General features: G+C 47.0%; 1 protein-coding gene across 1 annotated transcript in view; it reads left to right on the top strand.

Moving 5' to 3' along the window:
• Window positions 1-19,022, top strand: part of Ubac2 (UBA domain containing 2) — a 145,719-nt gene extending 126,697 nt beyond the window's left edge. The window contains exons 8-9 of the mRNA XM_028772217.1: window positions 5,749-5,871; window positions 17,861-19,022. Of these exons, the coding sequence (XP_028628050.1) occupies window positions 5,749-5,871; window positions 17,861-17,968 (231 nt within the window). The 3' untranslated portion in view covers window positions 17,969-19,022. The remainder of the gene's footprint in view (window positions 1-5,748; window positions 5,872-17,860) is intronic.
• The last annotated feature ends 2,993 nt before the right edge of the window (window positions 19,023-22,015 follow it).

Raw genomic sequence — 22,015 nt, forward strand, 5'->3', positions numbered from 1 at the left:
TGACAGTGTTACCTCTTTTTCTGTCAAAACATGTTCAGCTACAGGTACCATAGATAATTCTAGTTTTGACTTAACATTTAATAATTTTTGTGTAGAACTAAAGTTAGGTGGGGAAAAAAAAAACGAAGCATGGCCCAAAGCTTGGCAGAGGAAGGAATGAAAGGACTGAGGGACTGGACAGACACTGCCAGCCAACCTTCCCTTTGTTCATGCACTAGTCTAGGATCACCGTGCTAGTTAACATGCACTCACTGTCTCCAGCTGACAGGATGCATACAAGAGACAAGAATGAAAAGGGACAGCCGCAGTCCCAGTCAGAAGCGAACTTTGTCCGTGCTGAACAATGTGCTGTCATTCAGAGCTCTTCTGGACAGTATGTGGGAGAGCTTGCCTTGTACACACTGCCCTGTGCGTGGTGCTTGTGAGCACTGAAGTCAGACCGAGACAGGAGCGGTGCATTTCATCTAGGAAGCAGTGGGATCTGCCTGCACCCAAGAGTCCCCAGTCAAAGCTGGGGCTGCAAAGTTTCTCATTGCCCCAACAACCAACACACGCGCACACACACACACGCACATGCACATACCGGGGGCCAGGGGGGAGAGCGCACTGTACCACCTCCTTGGTGGCCAAACAAATCAGAAAGTTATGTTTGCCATGTGCCATGGTCCATGGATACCCAGTGGCACCCTCAGTTATCACAACCTTCTAAGACAGGAGGCTTGGGCTGTACTCACCAGAGCCCACAGACAAGTGTCCAAAGCCTTTGGCCAAGGTGACCAGGAAAGCTGAAACTGATTTTCTTCCATGGTGCCCATGTCACTCTTGTGGATCCCCACAGGGGATTTATCAGATCTGCTTACTGAATCAGACACAAAATATTTATGACTGAGTTTGCAGAGACGTTGAAGGTGATATAATCCATTGCTAACCCACCGTGAAAGTGGTTCCATGTCTCAGGAGAGAGAGTCATGACAGGTGTCTCAACCCTCTCAGATGAAAGGTTATCAGTGAAGACAAGCAGACCTGGATGCCTGTCTGCAGGAACAGTGTTGGTTACAGAATCCTGGGCAAGGACTACTGAGCTCCATCCTGCACTCGCTATCACATAGCTTTCCCGTGCCTCTGTACCCTCCTCAGTGTACTCCTGCCCCTAGTTCATTGTCCAGAAACACTGCTGTGACCACAGCCCAGCCAATGCAGAAAAACAGGCAAGCCTGTGACAGAGCAAGAGAAGAAAGAGACGTGGTTAAGGTTAAGGGTGGCGATGTCACCAGAAATGCTTTCCCCTTGAGCCAGACTCCAAGCCTGAGCAGCAGGACATGGATGTCCTATCCAACCAACACAGGTCTTGCTGGGAACACTGGGCAGTTTGAAGGCTCTCAGCCCAAAACTAGTGAGCAAGATAAACTGTACAAAACCTTAAGCTGAGAGCCATCACAGCTGTGTGGAGTTCTTAGGTCAGTGGCCAGCCTGTTCTTCCTAGGTCACCCTAACACCTGCTGGGCCTGGAGCATGCAGAGACAGCCCTTTGGTTTTTCAGATGCTGATTTATTATTGTATTATCCTTCCCACCTCCTTTTCAAATAGTAAATGAATTACTAGTTCATATGTGTGGTGATGGAGGTGGACCTTCATTTTCTTCTTTTCTCCCTCATTTTTTCCAGAGCACTGGCCTTGGACAGTGCTTGGACTCATGATCACTTCAGGGCTGGGTGGGCTACCCTGCACCACCTCAGTGTCAGTTGGTATGGGCTACTCTGCATCACCTCAGTGTCAGTTGGTAATGTGCGTTTGTCAGGTCAGCTAAGCTCTTTGGGGCCATAGGGAAATAGTCGGATCTCTCAGTGCTGCCCTGCTCACCTGGCCCCTCCTAGGACCGTCAGCATGCTGCACGCTAAGATGGGATACCGAGCATATGAGTGCTTTCTTGGCAAGCCGTAGTGCCCCCAGAGCTAAGAAAGCAGCAGATGCCGACCATTAACCCATAGCCTGAGGTGCTGCCCCGCGGTTCTTAGGTGAGAGGATCGATTCCTCTGTCCTTGTCTGTTTCAGCCTCTGTCTGCTGTGTGAGCCTCCATCCTCAGCCCTCCCAACCCTTCCACCGCACCTGCTTTATTAACCTACCACCTAATTCTACTGGTTAGTAAACCTAGAACTTTGTCCAGACAGCTCCATGTAACTTAGCTCAGCAGAACAATTGACTGTGTGTTTGTCCATTCGTGTATCTATGCAGTGGGTGTCTCCCAAGTATCTGACTGTGCCAGGTCTGCACAGAACAGAGTGGTGTCTCAGCCCTGGTGGGGTGTGAGAGTCAGGCCAGTGAGTGTGTAACTGAAACATGTAGAGTGCTGACTTAGTGCGGAGACCCTAGCCTTACTTATGGGGAGTCATCACAGGCTCCCCACTGGTAAGCCCTTGGGGAACTTGTTGATTGTCCTGAAAACACAGTGGACCTGCTGATGGTGTCAGCACGTGGTCTCTCAGTGTCTGGGAAGGCTTTGTATGTGCTGCCCTTTAATTCCTATCTGTCCTCATTTGTGTCAAAAACCAAATAGAACAGGAGTGATGCCCAAGCAGATGCAAGTGTGCAGCTCCCTTCCTTCTACTCAGTCAGAGGTTACAGAGTTTGCAACATAGAAAACAAGACCACTATTCTCATTAATTCTCTGATACAGAAGATATTGTTGCGCCACCCCTCCCCCCTTTACTGTTAGCAACTGTGGCCTGTGAAGGGCTTAGCAGGTAGAGGCACTTGCTACTAAGCCTGAATTCAGTTCTCTAGAACCCAAAGAAAACCACCAACTCTTGTGTGCTCTCTGACCTCCACATTTATGCTATTGTGTGTGTGCTCAAATGCATGCACTTGTACACACAAGTAAAACAAAAAAATCTTTAAAATATTAAGAATTGATGTATGCTGTTCATTAGTAAGGGTTTTGTTTGTTTTGGTGTGGTTTGGTTTGGTTTGGTTTGGTTTGGTTTTTGGTTTTTTGAGACAGGGTTTCTCTGTGTAGCCCTGGCTGTCCTGAACTCAATTTGTAGACCAGGCTGACCTCGAATTCAGAGTTCTGCCTGCCTCTGCCTCCTGAATGCTGGGATCAAAGGTGTGTGCCACCATACCCAGCCACAAGTAAGTGTTTCTTAATGGGAAGTTGAAAGGTTTTTAAAGAGGAGGGAGACATTAACATTTGTGTCCCTATCCTGCCCTAGAAAGTGCTCTAACTCAGAGCAGTAAAAGGTGGTGGAAAGAGACAGAGCTTCAGATCCTGCTCACACTGTGAGCAAGTGTGAACGTCACTCCCTGGTTGGGACATGAGAGGAAAATGGGACTAAGGTGGGTTTGGGGCGTGCTGCATTAGATGCCACCGGCACATTCAGGTGACTGTATGTCCAGGACGCTTGGTTTTATAGCCATGATGCACAGCATCTAGACTTCAGAGTGCTTACCACAGGCCTGGCGCTTAAAGCCCCGGGAATAAGTAGGAGCTTGCCAGCAGAACATGGAAGGAGAAAGAAAACTCCTTAAGGGACACTGTCTGACAGGTCACTGGGCTGGAAAGACAAAAGCACGATGTCACCGGAGCCCAGAGAAAGGGCTCTTGAGGAGTAGCCGGTACATCCCAGCACTGCCGAAGGTCAGATGGGATACAGCAAAAGCGGGCCCACTGGGCAGGAGAAAAATGCACTTGATGGCTTATATACCAAATTGTGTGCTTCTACAAGGCATGAACATTGTCTTAATTCTCTTTCTAGATTCATTGTATAAGGTATTAGTAGATATTGGTAAATACTTGGCAATTCTGTATATTGTACTTCAGCTGATGTAAATAAAGCAGTCTGGTCACCTTCTATCCTTGAACACCGTGGTAGTGGTACCCACAGTCAGATTCTCCACGTGTATCTAGGCATTCCCTGGTCTGGAGTAGAGCATGTCCATGCTGTGTCATGGTCAGAAGTGTCCTGGGCATCCAAATGCCAGACTGCTGTGAGCAGCTCCTGCTCTTTTCCATGCTGTGAAAGCCTGTGTTTTCTGTATGTGCCAAGAGGTAAAGCAATGGAAAGCCTTGTTCTGTGGCAGGGGCATGAAGTCTTCGTAGAACCCAACCTCCCTCCTCTGCCCCAGTATAGGATGCCTCAACAGTCATAATCAGTTTTAAGATTTATTTTGATTTTGATTTATATTTGTGTATGTATGAATGTGTGTATTTCTCTCTCTTTGTCTCTCTCCTCCTCGTTTGTGTGTGTGTGTGTGTTCTTGTCTGTTACATGTTGTGAACATTTTTTGTTTTGTTTTGTTTTTTGAGACAGGGTTTCTCTGTGTAGCCCTGGCTGTCCTGGAACTCGCTCTGTAGACCAGGCTGGCCTTGGACTCACAGAGATCCACCTGAATACTAAGATTAAAGGTGTGCACCACCATGCCCGGCTCATGGACATTTTCTTTCAATATGTTGTTTGTCTATTAACTTTGTCATTTGGTTTTATTTGACAACAGCTCAACTTGTAATAAGTTCTTACTGGTGACATAATCATTTTTGGCCTCTTTTTGTATTTTTGTTGGTGAGACTTTTTCCTGTCACAGTGACATGGGCGTGTCCTCCACAGGCTCTGACACTCTGGCTTCCCGTGTTCTAGTCTCATCTAGAACATGCTTCATGTGTGGTCAGAGACAGAAGGCCAACCTTGTCGTTTCATGGTTTTGTTCTCATCCCAGTCCTGTGCATGAAGTGGCCTGGCTCCCTCTGTGTGTGTGGCTTTGCCTCTGGTTCCTTGGCCTGGCTCCCTCTGTGCGTGTGGCTTTGCCTCTGGTTCCTTGACCTTTCTGTTTGGCTGGCTGGCTAAGTCCCAGCTTGCTTCTGCTCTTGTTCCCAGTGTCTACTTGTTTCTAGTACATTAGGATTTCCACTTTTTTTTCCTTTTTTATTCAGTCATGGATGTAGGGGTGAGTGTGTGTGTGTGTGTGTGTGTGTGTGTGTGTGTGTGTGTGTGTTGTATTTTTCTTGGATGTTTTAGGTCTCCATAAGGAGGAAAGTTTTCAGACTGTTACATTCTGTACATTTGCAGCAACTCTAAGACATCTAGAAAAAGACCTTTTAAAGTTAGTAAATTCAAAGATCTGCACACAGCAAAAATAGGCATTATTAGAAAGCACCATTTCATGCATTTTTCTTCGAATTTGAAGCCAGAAGTGGATTTATCTTTCACCTTTGGTATCCATAGAGCCTACACTCAACAAGTTATTGACCTTCACTTGTGAACCCTTCAACCCTTTGCTCTGAAGCTTATCTCTGGGTGTAGGCTTCATTACAACCTTTGGTTGCCTTGTACCACAGACACTCAGAAATGAATAAACAGAACACAGGATGGTAGTGTCGTAAGTAGACGTGGGAGGAACTGTGGCTTTCTTCTCACTTCTCTATCTGTGTCTGTGTCTCCATTACACCCTGCAGAGCCTTGAACTCCTAAAATGTGGCTGTGGCCATGCCCAGTGTTGGGACAGCGTTCGTGAGGCCGAAGGTGTTTAGGAGGTCTCGTGTGCCTTTTGCCACTTGTGCTGCTCACACGAAACACTTCACACTGCCTGCGCATTTTCTCTCCTGTGCCTGTAGCAAAGGCTGGCTTTAGCCTCTTGGTTGAGGGTGGTACAGCTTTCATTTCCCAGCTGGGGCTCTTGCCTGCCTCTGGGGAGGCCCCCAAGGCACCGCAGGCATCTGCTGCTTTCCTGATGGCCCTGTGTTGCTCTCTTTGTAGGGAGGAATGATCAACTGGAATCGGCTTTTCCCCCCTTTACGTCAGCGACGAAATATCAACTATCAAGATGATCCTCGGTCTGAGCAGCGAGCATCTCCTCCCCTGGAAGTTTCTGAAGAGCAGGTAACCAGTGATACCCATACCCAACCCAGCCCATACTGCAGGCTCGAAGCAGTTTGGGCCAGCAAGAAATAAAAGCTTGATGTGGGGACTGTAGAAATGGTAAAGTGCCTGCCATGCAAGCCTGAGAACCAAAGCTGGACCCCAGAACCCATGTAATAATGCCAGTACTATACCCCAGAGGTAGGAAGGTCTTAGGGCTTGCTTAGGCAATCCAGGCTTGCCTAATTGGCAAAACTCAGCAAAAGATGGTCTTGTCTCACAACACTAGGGGTACAGTAGCTCAGGAAGGACTCAAAAGGTTGACCTGTGCAGGGGCATGCACGTGAGAACGCGCACATGGGAGCATGTGCTCCTTCTACCTTAGTCTCCAATACACACCTGTAAGCCTGGTGTGTAGAAGGCTAAGCCAGAGGGTCTAGAGTTCAGGTCAGCTTGGGTCACATAACAAGACCTTGTCACAAAAGAAGTAAGTAAAGCTGGCTCCTTACAGAGGGTTGAGAGAAGGTAGGAAGAGAGCGGCTCCTTTGTGAGGTCCTTACTTTTACGATTTTAAACAAATCTTAAGCTTTTGCCTTGGGTTAATTTTCAGTGGTTCAAGAATTGTAATTCTGCCACTGAGGGGGGAATGAAATTAGCAGTGTATGCATAGCATGGAGTCTTTCTGTGTGCTTGTATGTGTGTGTGTGCGTACGTATGCTCAGGGTTTCGCCGTGATACGAGTCACTGTCAGGGAGATCTAGCAGCAGTGGAAAGCAAGGCAGCAGAAGCAGGAAGTTGACATCCCACGTGTTCAGACCTAGGCATAAAGCAGAGAGAACAAACCGGAAGCAGGGTGAGGCTTTTCATCCCAGATCCCATCCTCAGTGACATACTTCCTCTAGCAAGACTTCACCACCTAAACCCTCACAAACAGTGTCACTAACTGGGGACCATGGTGTTCAGATGTCTGAGACTATGAGAGTCATTTCTCATTCAGAACACGATGCTGATATTAATAGATAAATACTACAGAAATATGTAGAAGAAATAAAACATGCTTTCATATAGTAGAAAGGACAGTGTTTTCTTAGAAATCCCACAATTTTACAACCATAATAAACATTAATTCAAGGAAAAGTCTTTAATACATGAAAAATCTGGCTGTTTCTATACTCTCAAACTATCTCCCCATCGATAAGATACTTATTTGTTACACAAGGAAAATAATATCCACATAGTAAAAAAATTGAATACCACCCAATTATCAAAATTAACATTACCAATAATGAAACACAGAAGTACTGTATTTATGCAATGAAAGAGACTGAAAATACAGAACTTTATTCAACCTGAGGGACCCGCATAAAGTATTCTTGATTCTTTGTACCCCGATTTCTTCATGCGAGCCTGTATTCTTCATTAATAAGTGCTGCAGGTGAAGGAGATGAGGAAGCTGCCCATCTAACTGACTGACATCTGTGACCTGGGCGGAGTGCACTGGGAAAGCAGCCTGCAGTGGGAGCCGTGTCTGTCAGTCGGCTGATGGTGTGGACTGTGGGGGGATGAGATTATTAGTGTCAGACTCCAGCTTTTCCAGCTGCACTAACAGTGGCTCAGGAGATGATGAAGTGATTTGACAAACCATGGCTGCTGTCCTGGGTGAGGAGCCAACAGGGTTCTTAGAGAACTTCTGAAGCTTCATGTTTGAAATTATTTCAAATAAGAAAACCGTTTTAAATTTTGTTGTAGTCCAAAACATTGCAGTAATAACACTTGAAATTTCCCTCTGCCTGTGCTGCTGGCTTCCACAGCTTGTTCCACAGCTGGCTGCACCAGCCAAGCCGTTTGTCCTCAGACCAAACTGTCTGCTGTCCTCCCATGCTCTGTAACTCAGAAGGCTCTGCCCACATCCCTACCATAGGCCTGGGCAGGTGCTTTTGGGAGAACCGTGTCAAATGCCCACAGAGACTCTGGCTAACAGTCGGGCCGTCGGCCCTGTCGCCCGGCAGTCTCTGCCTCAGGCTTGTATTCCACTAACTCTTTGGTTTTCGTCGACAGAGGGACAGATGTGCAGCCAGAGTTCTTTTTTTTTTTGCTTATTATATTTTTAGACAGGGCCTCACTTGAAGGCTGATCTCAGTTCATGATCCTTCTGCCTCTGCCTTCCCATGCTGGGATTAAAGGAATGCAGTGCATCTGGCCAGCCACAGTCCATCTGTCCTGTCATCTTCAAAAATTCCCTAGGCAAATATTATCCCAGAGATGAGGAAGAGAAGCCTAAATAATTTGTTATTTGTTAGATCCTTGTAATGACAGATTTGAGAAAAATAATAGTCCTCCATCTTGGTGGAAAGAAATACCAGGATTCTGTAATGCGACTGTTTACCTGACACAGCACTGAGTCACGTTCTTCAGGTCAGCCTTTACTCGTAGGAGGTGTTTACAAGTGAGAGATAGTTCTTGGTTTTGGCAGTTGGAGGGGATGAAAAAGATGTCAAAAGGAGGAGAGGAGAATGTGAAGATAAGTCGTTTACTCTATAGGCTTCTTCTCTTAGTGAGTCATTTTTCCCTGGTCCTCCCAGAATGAGGACGGGTCAGGTTAACCTGCTGACAGTCTCACTTCAGAGGAGCTTTAGCTCCTCCTCCCTCTGCTGTGAGATGGGAGGCCTGTCTGCCTTTCTCCACCCTCCCCCATCCTCTTTCTCTAACGCATTTCCCAAGACTTGTGTTTCAATGTTCTAATCAGGTGCAGGACATCAGGGTTCTCACAGGCTGTATTTGTAATGCATACGCTTGGCATGTTACTGTAGAAAAATGAGACCATCATCTTGGTTGGGTGTGGTGGTGCACACCTTTAATCTCAGCACTGATGGATCTCTGTGAATTTGCTCCTAGCCTGATCTACACAGCAGGTTCCAAGCTAGCCAGGGCTGCCCAGTGATACCCTGTGGGGTTTTTTTGTTTTGTTTTGTTTTGTTTTGTTTTGTTTTGTTTTTAAGTTTGCCTTCTAAAGGCCTACAGCTAAGTTCAGAAAGTTATATAATTGAATTATGGTCTCTATTAGTTTGTTAATACTGCCCATTACCAGAAATGTTGTTAACATATTTAAGTATGATTAAAGTTTTTATCCTTAATTTTTTAATTAAATCCATTTGTGATTTTTTAAATGTTAGGGTCCCATGCTGTTTTCTTTCTCCATACCTTGAAACCCAGACCCTTGAACACATCAGGCAAGCACTCTGCCACTGAACTGCGTCCACAGCCTGAGTCATGTGACTTGTTATTTTATTTTTAATGGAGGGGGTGTATGCTCATGATTGTTGGGTCTGCAGAGGCCAGAGGTGGTTGTGAGCCCCACAATGGCTTACAGTTTGCTGGGACTCAAACTCCAGTCACTTTCTAGATCTAGTAAAACATAAAAATGTTCAGGTTTTTCTACTATTCACATGTAGTTCAGGAATTTTAGTGAGTATTGTACAAGAAAACCCAGTCAGTGGGATCTGAATCCCATGACTTCACAAGCCACACATTCAAAGAAAACGTACATACATGAAGGCATCCCGTCCCAAGTCAGCACACAGCCACAGACACAGCATCACTGATGCTTCTGGACCTTAGCTGGGTCAGAGATTACAAGTTCCCAGAAGCCATCCTGTTTTCAGGCCCTCTGTGGGCTCGTCTCCCATTGGAGATGGCATCCCCGCTCCTCCTTATATTCCCAGAGAGGTATTGATGGGGGAGCAAAGGCAGGGCCAGAGCCACACATCGGGGTCTCTAAAGTGACCCCAAGAAGCCAGGGACAAGATGGTTCCAGCTGCCTTCTGTAGGCAGAAAGAGAAGAGCATAAGACAGTCTGGGCAGTAAGTCCTGCTCTGTTCCACAACTGCTGAAGAAGCACCCTGACGTGTTAGCAGACAGCGTGTGGGGGGGATAAAGTGAACCACAACACGGAAGGGAAGGATTGTGGAGCAGCTCAGGGAGGAAAGAAAGGCGTGCGTGCCTCTAGATAGCCTCGCTCCTTCCTGTTCTGATGAGAACTGCACCCCAAGTCAAGTTCACAGACCCTAGCTTGTCTACTGCAGGCTAGCCGTGGAGTACATGATACTGAGAAGCAGCCCTGTTGTAGCAAGACACATGTTAGGAAGGAGTGGTGACAGCAGCTGCAAACTGAACTGCAGATAGATTGGAGAGGCTCCCAGACATGCTCAGAGAGGCTCCCAGACATACTCAGAAAGGCTCCCCATAGCTGTTCAGAGAAGCTCACAATAGCCTGGAGAGTGATGGAAAACATGGTCTTTTTATACATATATGAGAATTTATCAGAGCATAAATAAAGCCTGTCAAATGATGTCCTTTTTGTAACCAAATGTACTAAAGTGTCTATCTCAAGAACTGCTTTCTCTTCCCTCTGCCTCCCCCATATTTTCTTCTTTTTAATAATTTTTATTTATTCTTTGACAATTTTATAAAAGCACAGAAACTATTTGGATCATCTCCAACCCCGTCTTCCTTCTCTTACCATCTCCCACTCCCTCTGGACAGATTCCTCTCCCACTTTCATGGGTTTTTTTCCCCCCAATGATCCACTGAGATTAATGAAGGCCACGTGTATAAGCATGGAGGTGGACATGTCTTCTGGAGCATGGGCACTTGGACTCCTGGTTACACCACTGCAGAAGTGGAATTACTTTCTTCCCTAGCAACCGTGAACTGCCAGCAGTTTTTCAGACAGGGCTGGGTTTGTGAGCCCCTCCCTACTGCCCTGGAATGTTGTGAGGGGGTCTTGGCAGCAGTGAGCCATGAGTGCAGTGGCCACTCCCGTCTTTCCTTGGCCAGGCATTTTTGACACACACTCATGCTAAGAATTAGCTAATCAGTGTATGGTACAGGAGCGTGTCACCATTCCTCATGACTTGAGCAAGCTCCCTGAGAGTCACGTGGCAAAAGGATAAAACTAATTCCCACAAATTGTCCTCTAACTCCCACGCATACACCATGGTGCTCACAAATAAACAAATAAATATAATAATCTTGGACCATAAATAAGATTGTAATTGGTAAATAATGATATCTTGGCAAATTTACTTCTGATTTGTTTATTTGTTTGTAAACCAAAGTGGGGAGTCAAGCTGGATTCTTGTGCCTTCCTAAAGTTAGAAATTGACTTCTCGGGTGACGGTACACAAATGGCTTACCCATGCTGAAACTCAAGGGGACAAGAGGTGAATTTGCACTTTCTTTCCATTCACTTTTGACTTCATTTTAGTCAGCCCGGTTACTGATTGGCTAGACTGCCCAACCCTGATGCTGCTGGGAGAGTAGGCAGGGAACTTGCGCTTTCTTGAGGACCTGCCATGTACTAAACCAAAGGCAAGGGACCCTGGCAAGGACGTAAATAGCAGAGCCCCTATTAACCAGGAGGTAAGAGGAGGTCAGGTCAGAAAGAAAGGAGCTGCTCTTCCCACAAGGAGCTAGCAGCAGCACTGAGAGAGGGTAGCCCACAGGAACAGGTAACAGACCAGTTCATAATGGAGAGGCAGGGCAGCCTTGGCCCTGCCTATCACATACAAGTGTGCATGTGACCTAGCGCAGAAGGGCAGCCCAGCTGTGGGTGGGGTGGGGCATCTCCATCTATGAGCATCAGAATTTGGGAAGTTAAAAACCCAAAACACCATTTGTTTTTGACACTCGTAACTAAAGGGAAGTTAAAGAAAACCACAGTCTTTGTTGAGCAAACTAAGCAGTTGTCATTGAAAGTGCTGCTGTGAGTCCTGGGATGAGTGTCTGACTTTGACGTGTAGCAGAGGAGGTGAGTCGGGAGCGGAGAACCAAGGCACCATTTTCCCGAGATAGGGAGATGTGTTCAGGTCATCAGAGTTATTTGAAAAAAAGTATTTAAAAACAAGGAAAACTAGGAAAGAACTGTTTCTCCGTGTGTCGTTTTCCTCCCTCATGGTGTGGTCTGTTTTTTGAAGAACTCGTGGAAGGGAAAAGTACAGTTCACCTATTGTCAGCTGACAATGACCGTGCCTAGTTCCATCTGTGTTCCTTTCCTCAGGCCAGCCAGCCACGAGGCTTCACCGTGTCACAGGAGGCTGAGTAAGGCCCCTGATGCCTGTGGTGGGCCATGATGACAGACAGCTGACTGAGTCAGTCAGCTTCCATGGTGGGAGAGGACTGGACACTAGCACAATGCACACTCAACTCAGGGAGGAAGAAACAGGGAGGCTCCCCCTGGTGTCCTGTAGATTCTATGGTCTCAGGCCCTTACCTCTGCCACAGAGTATAACCACGGGATATTCCATTTGGGGCACTTTCATGACTGAATAAATAGTTGTGAAAGACTACAGAGGAGCTGATATTGTCTATGGTACCTGTAACCCCAGAACTCAGGAGGCTGAGGTGCAAGGATTGCTGCAAATTTGAAGCCATCTTGGACTACATAGTTTAATACCAGCCAGGGCTATATAATAAAACCGTATCTCAGAATTAGACAGACAAAAGCAGAGCAAGCAGAACAGCCTCGCTGAACAGTAATGACCCATGGTTGGATTCTAAACAAAGCTGAGCAAAAGTTGGGTTAGAAATTTGACTAGAAGTCTCACTGCATGCTATTCTTCACAATGGCAAAGCTTCCCATACAAATTGCTATCATCCTGGTATCTGGTGATGATGGGATGCAGTTGTCTGGCCTGCATTGGCTCTGCCTCCGCTGGGAAACTGGTCCATCACAGCAAGCCCTTTAAAGAGTTCTGGGTGTCTTTCACCTCTGTTTTATCTGTCACTGAGCCTGGCCACCTCACCTTCAGCCTGGGCTTCTGTGTATGTCAGGCTCTCTTTTTGATGTGGAGGGATTGACCCAGACATTGGCCAGGTCATCAGCTCTATGGGAAATGAGAGCCCGTGGGTTGCTAGCCATTCCCCTTTACCATACAGCTCTATGAGGCAGGTCCTCACAGACCAGGCCAGTTAGCAGTGAACACACACTTGTCTTCTTAGCCCTGGAAAATAAATACATATAGAATGGCACTGGGTGGCTGAAGCACCAGGCTTGCTTCTCACCTTCAGCAATAGAAAGACCCTTGAGTGAAGACCTGCAAAAGCCTGGCCCGTTGTCAAGCCAGCAGTGGTGGACACATGGTCACTCATGCTTGGCCTGCTGTCAAGCCAGCAGTGGTGGACACATGGTCACTCACGTCTGAGAAGGTGTGATCACAGCGATTGCACACAAAGAAGGCACTCGTTCTCATTGCTTACAGGGCCGCTTGGCCGTTCCTGAGGGGCCCAGTGTGGTCTGTGCCACCTGTCCTTGTGCAGCAGTGTCTTCTGGAATACACGTGAGTCATCCGTTCAGGGAGAGATCATGGAGCAGGTCGCTTCTGTGGCCAGACATCTCTGTTGGCCTCTGTCAGCTCCAGCTATGACTTTACCTGCCCCTGAGACTGCTGCCTGTTGACAGCATAGAGACCTGCTCCTGGACAGATTCAAAATGAAAGTGAGCTACAGCTCTGCGTGATGTACGCAGGGTGGCAGCAAGCATAGGAAACAGCCAGACTAGCTGGAAGCCTTGGAAACATGCTCATACACACACAGAGAAGGAAATGGATCTATCCAACTACTGACCGACCCAGAGACAGCGCTCCTCAGCCAGAAATAATTGCAGAGAGCCACCTTAAGATGTCATTCGAACCCAAGGTTGAAAATAACTAATCAGACTGCTTGTATCAGGCGGTTATATTCCCTCCTTATGACTTATATCCAGCAACCCCCCCCCCCCCCAGCTCCTTGACACTTAGGCTGGTAGGAGCTTGAAAGGTTAAGGATAGTGCTCACTGTAAAAAGGTCCCAAAGGAAACGAGAAAATTAGTTTTAAAAAATTGAATGGCAAGTTTCATATTTTGGTATCTGATAGTGTAAACCAGAATGGCAACCAGGTGACTTGTAAATGTCAGAAAAATCTTTGCTGTCTGGGGACACCAAAATAACAACAAAATAACAAGATGTCACTGAATTTACAACATCACTGTACAGATAGAACACCGGTCTGTGGAGTGGGTAATAGTACTAAGGTGACCCAGGGTTTTAACTGGGTAAGCCTATTAACCACTAAACACAGAGCCTTCGCATGAGATCAGAGCTCTATCTTGGATCTGGCATGTCTAAACACTGTCATCAGTAATGACTCAAATTAAGTTTGCAGGTTTGCTAAGCATACCTGGGGGAGATACAAGTTAGAGAGGGATGATTGACAACATTTAGAAGTCATTCATTTGGGGTGGCTGGAAAGCAGGCAGAGGTGTATGCCATCCTTTTACCCACAAGGTCACTGTAGGGTTTGAGAACTCCCCTGAGGATGGCAGGTGACAATTATCAAGTTTTTAGCAGGGTCCCACTAAACTGGTCAACCAGTTCACACATCGTAGCTCTCTACGTAAGTGTGTATACCTACATATGCATATGCACAAATGTAACACATACACCGGCCAGCACACACCCATGGAGTTGCACACTGCTTTGGGTACCATGTTTTCAGATGAGACAAACTGAGAAAGGATTGGGGTCCAGAGCATTGGATCCTGAGACATAGTACACAGTTTAATGTGAAATTTCAGGACAAGTTCATGTATTAAAGCTTCAGTACCTAGCTGGTGACACTGTTTGTAGGTTCTAGAAACTTTAGGAAGTGGTATCTAATTGGAAGGAGCAGGTCACTGGAAGATCAGGCTCTAGAGTATCTTGTCCTATGGGAGGGCAAGCCCTTGGGTGTTTTGTACCTGTGGGAGATCATGTCCTTGTGTGTCTTGTACTATGGGAGAGCATTTGTCCTATGGGAGAGCAGGCCCTAGAGTGTCTTGTCTTGTGGGAGAGCAGGCCCTTGTGTGTCTTGTCCTGGGGGAGAGCAGGCCCTTAGGTGTCTTGTCCCTGGTCCCTCTTGGTGTCATCCTCTGCCTCCTGCCTGCCACACAGCACCACCATGATATTCTGTTCAAACACATGGGGGCAAAATAACCATAGGCTGAACCTCTAAAGCCATGAGCCAAAATAAACCTGTCCTTCTCTAAGCTGTTGGGCGATCTGGCCACAGTTATAGAAAGCTAGCTAACTTGGTACTAAAAATAGTGTCACTGCTGTGACTAAATCCTAAGTGTATGGAGCTGGTTTATGGGAAGAGTTTGAAGAATAAGCTAGAGAAAGCTTCAGATTCTGTAAATAGAGCTTAAGGGGTGATTCTTTGGAAAACAAGTCAGAATGCCAGTCAGTATGCAGCGAAGGCCAGGCTGTGAGGTTACTGTTGGAAATTGGGCCAGAGGAAATCTGTTACATTTTGGCAAAGAATTTGTCTGCATTTTCCCCAGTCCTGGGACGCTGAAGCTAAGTTTAAAAGTAGCTAGTTAAGTCGGTGGGGATATTTCAGTATAGCATGGCATCCAAGCTGGAGCCCAGCCTTTCTGCCCACTTTTGACCATATTTTCAGTGAGAATTGGGAGCGCAAAGCTGAGCAGAAGGATTTGAAAACTCCAGTTAGGCCTAAAGCATAATGTAGAAAATTACAGACTTTCATAAAAGGTATGGTTGTTAGAGTGACCAGTGGCATTTCCAAAGAAGTTGAGCACTTTTTTACTGGGACAGCGAAAAACATGCCCTAAGAGCATATGTATTCTTCAGGGTTCTCTAGAGGAGCAGAACTCATAAAATGTGTGTGTGTATACACTTACGAATTATGTAGAAATTATAAATTACGTAGAAAGGAGAATTTATTAATAGGCTGTGGTCCACCTAATCCAACAATGGCTGTCTGCCAACAGAATGTCTAAGTATCCAGCAGTTGCTCAATCCACGAGGCTGGGTGTCTCAGCTGGTCTTCAGTGAAGACCAGTATGGACATGAATCCCGAAGAAGTGAAGTTATAGGTTGTGATGGCAGTGAAGAGTAGACTTGGCAGCAAGTCTTGTTCTCAAACAAGCAGGCAAAGAGAATGAGTTTCCTCCTCCCGTGTCGTGTCCTTTATTTTACATGGGCTGCCAGCAGAGGTGTGGTTTGTATTAAAGGTGGATCTCCCACCTCAAATTATTTCATTAAGAAAAGTCACTCACAGGTGTGCCCAGCCATCTGGGTTTCAGGTAACTCCAAATGTGAAGTTGCCAGCCAAGAATACTCATCACAGAAACTAACCAGACCCAACCAGACCCAACCCACGGCTGTGTAGGATGTAAAATTGTACACTCATTTGGAAGACTTTCCCTTGAAAACAGTCCTAAGGCTCCCTGCTTACACAGGGATGCCTGAGAAGATATCTCCCAGGTTCGGTACTCAGCACTCAGGCCATGGAGGCCCAGCTACTGCATGAGTTGGCAGCAGAGTGTGGTGTCATCCCTGTGATGCTGCATTACGGGCAGGCAGGAGTCTCAGACTCATGGAAGTGTCTACCCATATCTCAAAGGAACGTCTGGGAAGTCAAGTGGTGTGGCTAAAATTTTAGAAATTTTTATAGGATCATCATTAAGAATTAAGAAGTCATATATGTGTCTATATAGCATCAGTACAAGACTACACATCTTTATAGATCCACAGAGATCTGCTCAAAAGGGTGAGCTAATACCTAATGATTGTCATATATGTTTAACAATAACAGGAAAAGTATATTAATAGCAGGAATCTTTCCTAAAATGATTTTCTCCTGGGCCTTGCCTATGGGAGAAGATTTATTGTGGATTATTTTAATCCATCTCAGGAAGATCACGTGCTATTTGTTAGCATGTCCTATGGTGGCTCTTGACAGGTTATAGCTAAGTTTGGGAAATACTGCTTGTCTCTGAGTTGGAGTCTGCTTGAGAACAAAGTACAGGTACAGGAAGCCTTTTTACTCACACAACCAAAATTTGTGGTCTGTACAAGCCTGCTTCTTGCCCCTCTCCCCCACCCCATGGCTTTAGGTCACCTGCATTTCTCAGTTACTGTCCCTGCCTCAGCCCTCCTTGCAGATGGCTATTGCTACCTATAAAAGCCCCAGGCTTCAAGCAGGACTTAGCACATGCTGCCTCTGGAGGGTGACCAGAGTGCCCACAGCCAGGAAACTGTCCATGCCAACAACTGAGTCCATTGTGACAGTCAGAGCCATGGCAGCAGGAGGAAGATGCTAGGTGTGCACTTGTTGGCCAGTATGGGCACACCTGAGGGCACACCTGACTGTCCCAACAATCCCCCAGGATCACATGTGACAGAGTGCAGCCACTGATAAGCTCAGGCTGTTACTCTGGCATTCTCACAGCCTGCTAGTATGAGTAGCCTGCCTCTCATGCCTGGGTCCCCAGACTGAACAAAAAGGGAAACAGGAAGAAGCCAACTGACTCCAGCATTGTCTTCCTTGGTCCCCTGAGAGGTATGGAATCCCAGTCACAATTGCACTACTGACAACACATGGCCTCCATACTTCTCCCACGAGTCAGTTTCTACCACAGCAGCTGGAAATGTGACAGACAGCAAGGGTCCCATGAGACTTCCTAGCTGTGTGCAGAAAGCACTGGGAAGGGATACTATTAGTCACCTTTGTTGTTTGGGGGAAGTGGATTTTTGTTGATTTTTTTTTTCCAGAGAGACAGAAAGGGAAGAGAGAGGAGTCAGCCAGAGGGTGACTTCAGACATCATCCTTGAATATAGACTACTGTACCTGGCATTTTACACGGGTGCCAGGGGACAGACTCAGGCCGTTGCTTGCACGGCAAATGACTTTATCAGCTGAGCCTCATCTCCCCCTCTTCTTTGTTTTGTTTTGTTATTTGAGATAGGGTCTCACATAGCCCAGGTTAGACTCAAACTCCCTCAAAGGTAGCCCAGGATAACCTTGAACTCCTGGTGCTCTTGTCTCCACCTTCCAAGTGCTGGGATTGTAGGCTTGTGCTGCCAGGTCGTCTTTTAGAAGCATTGAGCTTTCCCACAAAGGCATGGAGAGCACATGGGTGCTCAGGATGAGCTCTGTGGTGCCGAGCCTCCATTTTCTGTTCTCTTGCAGGTCGCCCGCCTCATGGAGATGGGATTTTCCAGAGGGGACGCCTTGGAGGCCCTGAGGGCCTCGAACAATGACCTCAATGTGGCTACCAACTTCCTGCTGCAGCACTGACATTCAGCTGCTGTGACAGTGGTGTCCTGCCACCTCATCAGCCTGAGGACCACGCAGACCCAATACAGAGTTCTCAAGAGAAGACGACAGTGGCTCCCACTACACACTGTTCTGAAATCCAAGATGGTTGCCGTGTAGTCTCAAATAAGTTTGCCATTAAATTAGCATGTATTTTCTATCTTTATTTTTTTACTGGGCATTTCTCAGTGTGGAAAACCGTCATTCTTACGTGTTCAATTGCATGACGGTTACAGGTGTCGGTGGCAGTTTTTATAGCACTGCAGAGAGAGACAACTGTCCTGAAGTTCGTGTACAGTCTGCTTGTCCTCAGCGAAGGGGGGCAGGTCATGTGACCTCAGAAAGGATGTGCCACACTACTCTTTATGGACTGTTTTTTTTTTTTTCTCTTAAATGTGTATTCACATCTCAGTGGTTATTCTGCACACACTGCCCAGACACTGGGCAGTGTCCTTAAGACCTCAGTGACAGAGAAAGCTGGAGATTAGCCCCCTCCAGCCTAGGGAGACTGTCCCAACTCCTCCTGATTTCAGTACAAATAATCTAGTGTTGATGTGCAGTTCTGGAATGCCCCCAGGATACCCACCTGGGGTCATTTTGCTCAGAATGCATTACAGTGGCCACTTGGGCTAAGGCGTGAATTGGAGTAAAGAAAAAAGTTGCTTTAGAGACTAGTGGGCCTGTGCAGAGAGCAGGTGCTGGCCAGCATGGCTCAGCCCTGGCCCGCCCAACCTGGGCCAACCTACAGGCCCTTACACATACACCAGCCCTTCTGGCAGCCCATCCTCCCTGGCCCCATCCTTGCCCCTTGTAGTGGGTGAGGCAATGTCCACCGTGCAGACAGTCAGGGAGGTGTAGGCAGGAGGCAGCCCCCTATGAGCAAGAACAGTTCTAGGAGTTGACAACTGTCCCATAAGCAAACTGCACCAGGCGTGCTCCGCAGGTGTGCTCTGCGAAATGAGCAGCAATGTGTCAAATTGATGCAAATTCAGGTGTGTGATACTTACAATAAAGTTTTTATGTGTTTTACTCTTCAGTAGTTTTGATGCTACTTCCCTAAATAAAACTTTAGTCTAGGCAATTCCACCAAAAAGAAAGATGAACCCAGACTACTACTTGAGAAGGCCCAGGCCTGCACAGTGAGCACTCCCTTCTGTTCCTGCAATGTGGTCACCATGGGCAGTGCTGACTGGGGCCCTGCTGCTCAGAACAGGGTTGGAGTGGCTCTGCAAGCCCAGTGTGTGAGCACAGTGACCAGCTTCCTTCACTGACCAGGACCAAGCGGCACTGTCCCTGGAGGTAGGAGTGTAAAGCGAGACACTCCAAGACCCACCTACGGACTCCATGTCAGAGACTGGGTTCAGGAGGGCAAGGGCTCCCTCCCTGTAAATGCCAGTGCTTGATGGGGTGTAGAGCTTCAGGGCTGTGGGCTGTGTGCAGATGCTGACTGATTAGCCTTGGTTTTCAGACCAGCAGATCCAGACCGAAATGGGGGAGCAATGGAGAAAAGTTGTCCATAGTGAATGAGTAAGTCCTTCTGTGGTTGTATTAGTGCTTGTTGCTGTTAACAAAACACGTGTCAAACAACAGCTTAAGACCTTATTCTGGCTCACAGTGGGAGGAATGGGAGGAGCTCCGGCCCATAGTGTAAGGAGTGGGAGGAGCTCCGGCCCACAGTGGGAGGAGTAGAGGGAGCATGAGCAGGCTGGTCAATCTGTCTGCCATCAGGTGAATGCTGGTGCTCTCACAGCTCACAGTCCCCTTCCCGCCTATGGGATGGTGCAGCCTACATTATCAGTTGAAATACTCAAAGGTACACCCAGAGGTGTTTCCATGATTCTAAATCCACAAAGTCAACAATGAAAATTAACTGTCGCCACACCTAAGGAAGCCCTGCCCCTGAGGTCCTGTTGAATCAAACAGCATAGCGTTAGCAAACAGCAAGAGGCAAACTGAACACAAACTGTCAACGCATCCTAGTGGCATTGAGAATGTCTTCTAGGTCCCTGGGTTATGTTCTTACAGTTGTTCTTAAATTGAATGGAAATATCCAAAACCATATATATACATTTCACACAGCTAGCAAACGGTGTATCATTTGTAAGATTGTTTTCTATTCAAGTCCCCTAACAGATGTGCTGTTTTATAAGAGGATGGACCTAGAATGCTAGGGGGTAGAATCACATGACTATGAAACTCCTTGATACAGCTATGTCTAGCAGAGAGCCAGTCCCAATAGCTAGATTTTGATGGCACCCCTGCTCCTCAGCGATGGGGATCAAGGCAGAGAAGGACAGAGGCTGGTCTGGGCTACAGTGTTGCATATCTAGGGGAAGATGCTCCCTAGATACCGAATGTCAGCCTGGGAAGAGGTGAGGCTGGAGAGCTGAGCTGGAGGATAGGGGATAGCATCCCAGCAGCACTCAGAGCTCTGCAGGAGACTGGTGTCAGCAGAGGGCGGTTCCTGTTGGGGACACAGGGAGATCTGAGGTACAAAGGGAAGGACACAAGCAAGGTAAGGCAGCATGGTGGTGGCAGGTTCCTGAGGGCAAGAGCTGAGATGTGAGGAAAGCCAGGAAGTGGGGTTACAGAATAGGCTCACCCCAGAATTGGGAGGAGGAGGAGAGGATACAGCCCCTGGCCTTAAGATCAGGACCCAGAACAGATGTGAAGAGAAACAGGGAGGAAAGCACTTGCCAGGAAGACCAGGAAGGAGCCCTCTGTCTCCAGAGGTACTGAATATTAAATCATCCTCCCCGCCCATCACCACCACCCTTTGAAAAGATTTTCCTATATTAGAAGCTCTCACAACTCAGGCTATGCACGAGTAGTGAACTTATATTTGGTATTGTAGAAGTATATACTATTCATGTCTTTAAAATCCCATTTCTTTAGTTATTGGTACAGGTTTGGGTGGGTATTTTATTTTGGCTTGTTTGGTTGGGTCTCAAGTAGCCCAGGCTGGCCTCAAATTTGCTATGTAGCCAAGGGTGACCTTGAACTTCTGATCGTCTTGCCTCCACTTCCCTGGTGATTGAGTTACAGTTGTGCACCACCACATAGTGTTTATTTGGTTCTAGAGATCAATCCCAGAGCTCTGTGTGCACTGGGCAGGCTCTCCCCTAACGGAGCTGCTTCCCCACCCCCGAGTAGTCCTGTTTTCCTCTAAAGACAGGGTCTTGCTGTGTAACACAAACTGGCCTCAAAATCCCAGCAATTCTCTTGCTTCAGCTTCTTGAGTGATGGGCTGAGAGTTGAGCACTCAGTTACACCACAGCGCACCATGAGATTCAACTGGGATTTCATTATCAAAACCTGAGGGCTGAATGGAGCCATGGGGTGGGGGGGTTAATCCTTCTAGTTTCCCAAACCGCCCTACCACCCACAAGCCCTTCTAGCTGTTACACTCCTGTTCTGGTGGCAGCTTTGGTTTGGGGAGTCATTTACCAACACGTTCAGCTCAGTTCTTAGGGAAAGCACCCTCCTCTCCCTCTTTCCTGTTTTTCAGTGCCTGGAATCAAAACACAAAGCATCACACACGCTAAGCAAGCCATGTTTCACACCTTCTTCATTCCTTATTCATCGATTTTCATAATAACCAAATTATTTCAAAGCCGTAGGCACTTGTGAGTCCGTGAGGCTTGGGCACAGTCGCAGCCATCTCTTGGTGAGACCTGGCATACAGAGACCAGCTCAGAAGCCACAGGCCACTCTTGAGCTTTATCACTTCTCCATATTGGCAAGTGAGGCTGCCTGAGAGAATTCCATGGGAGCTACAATGACCAAGAAAGTGGACGTTCCCCAGGCTGAGACAGGAGAGATGTCTCCAGTGAGAGTTACTCAAGCAAAGCCACTCTGGGATTCCTGCAAACACCTTTGCCCACTGGGGCATCATCTAGGCACCAAACTCCTTTCTTAAACACTGTATTATTCATGGTATCTTCCTAATATCTAGAAATGCTAATAAGCTAGGATCTCATTTTAAGGATAAAAAACATACCAATATATTTTTAATTACACGACTATGTA

The sequence above is a fragment of the Grammomys surdaster genome, unplaced genomic scaffold (assembly GCF_004785775.1).
Source record: "Grammomys surdaster isolate TR1022 unplaced genomic scaffold, NIH_TR_1.0 65, whole genome shotgun sequence".
NCBI classification, from domain to species: Eukaryota; Metazoa; Chordata; class Mammalia; order Rodentia; family Muridae; genus Grammomys; species Grammomys surdaster.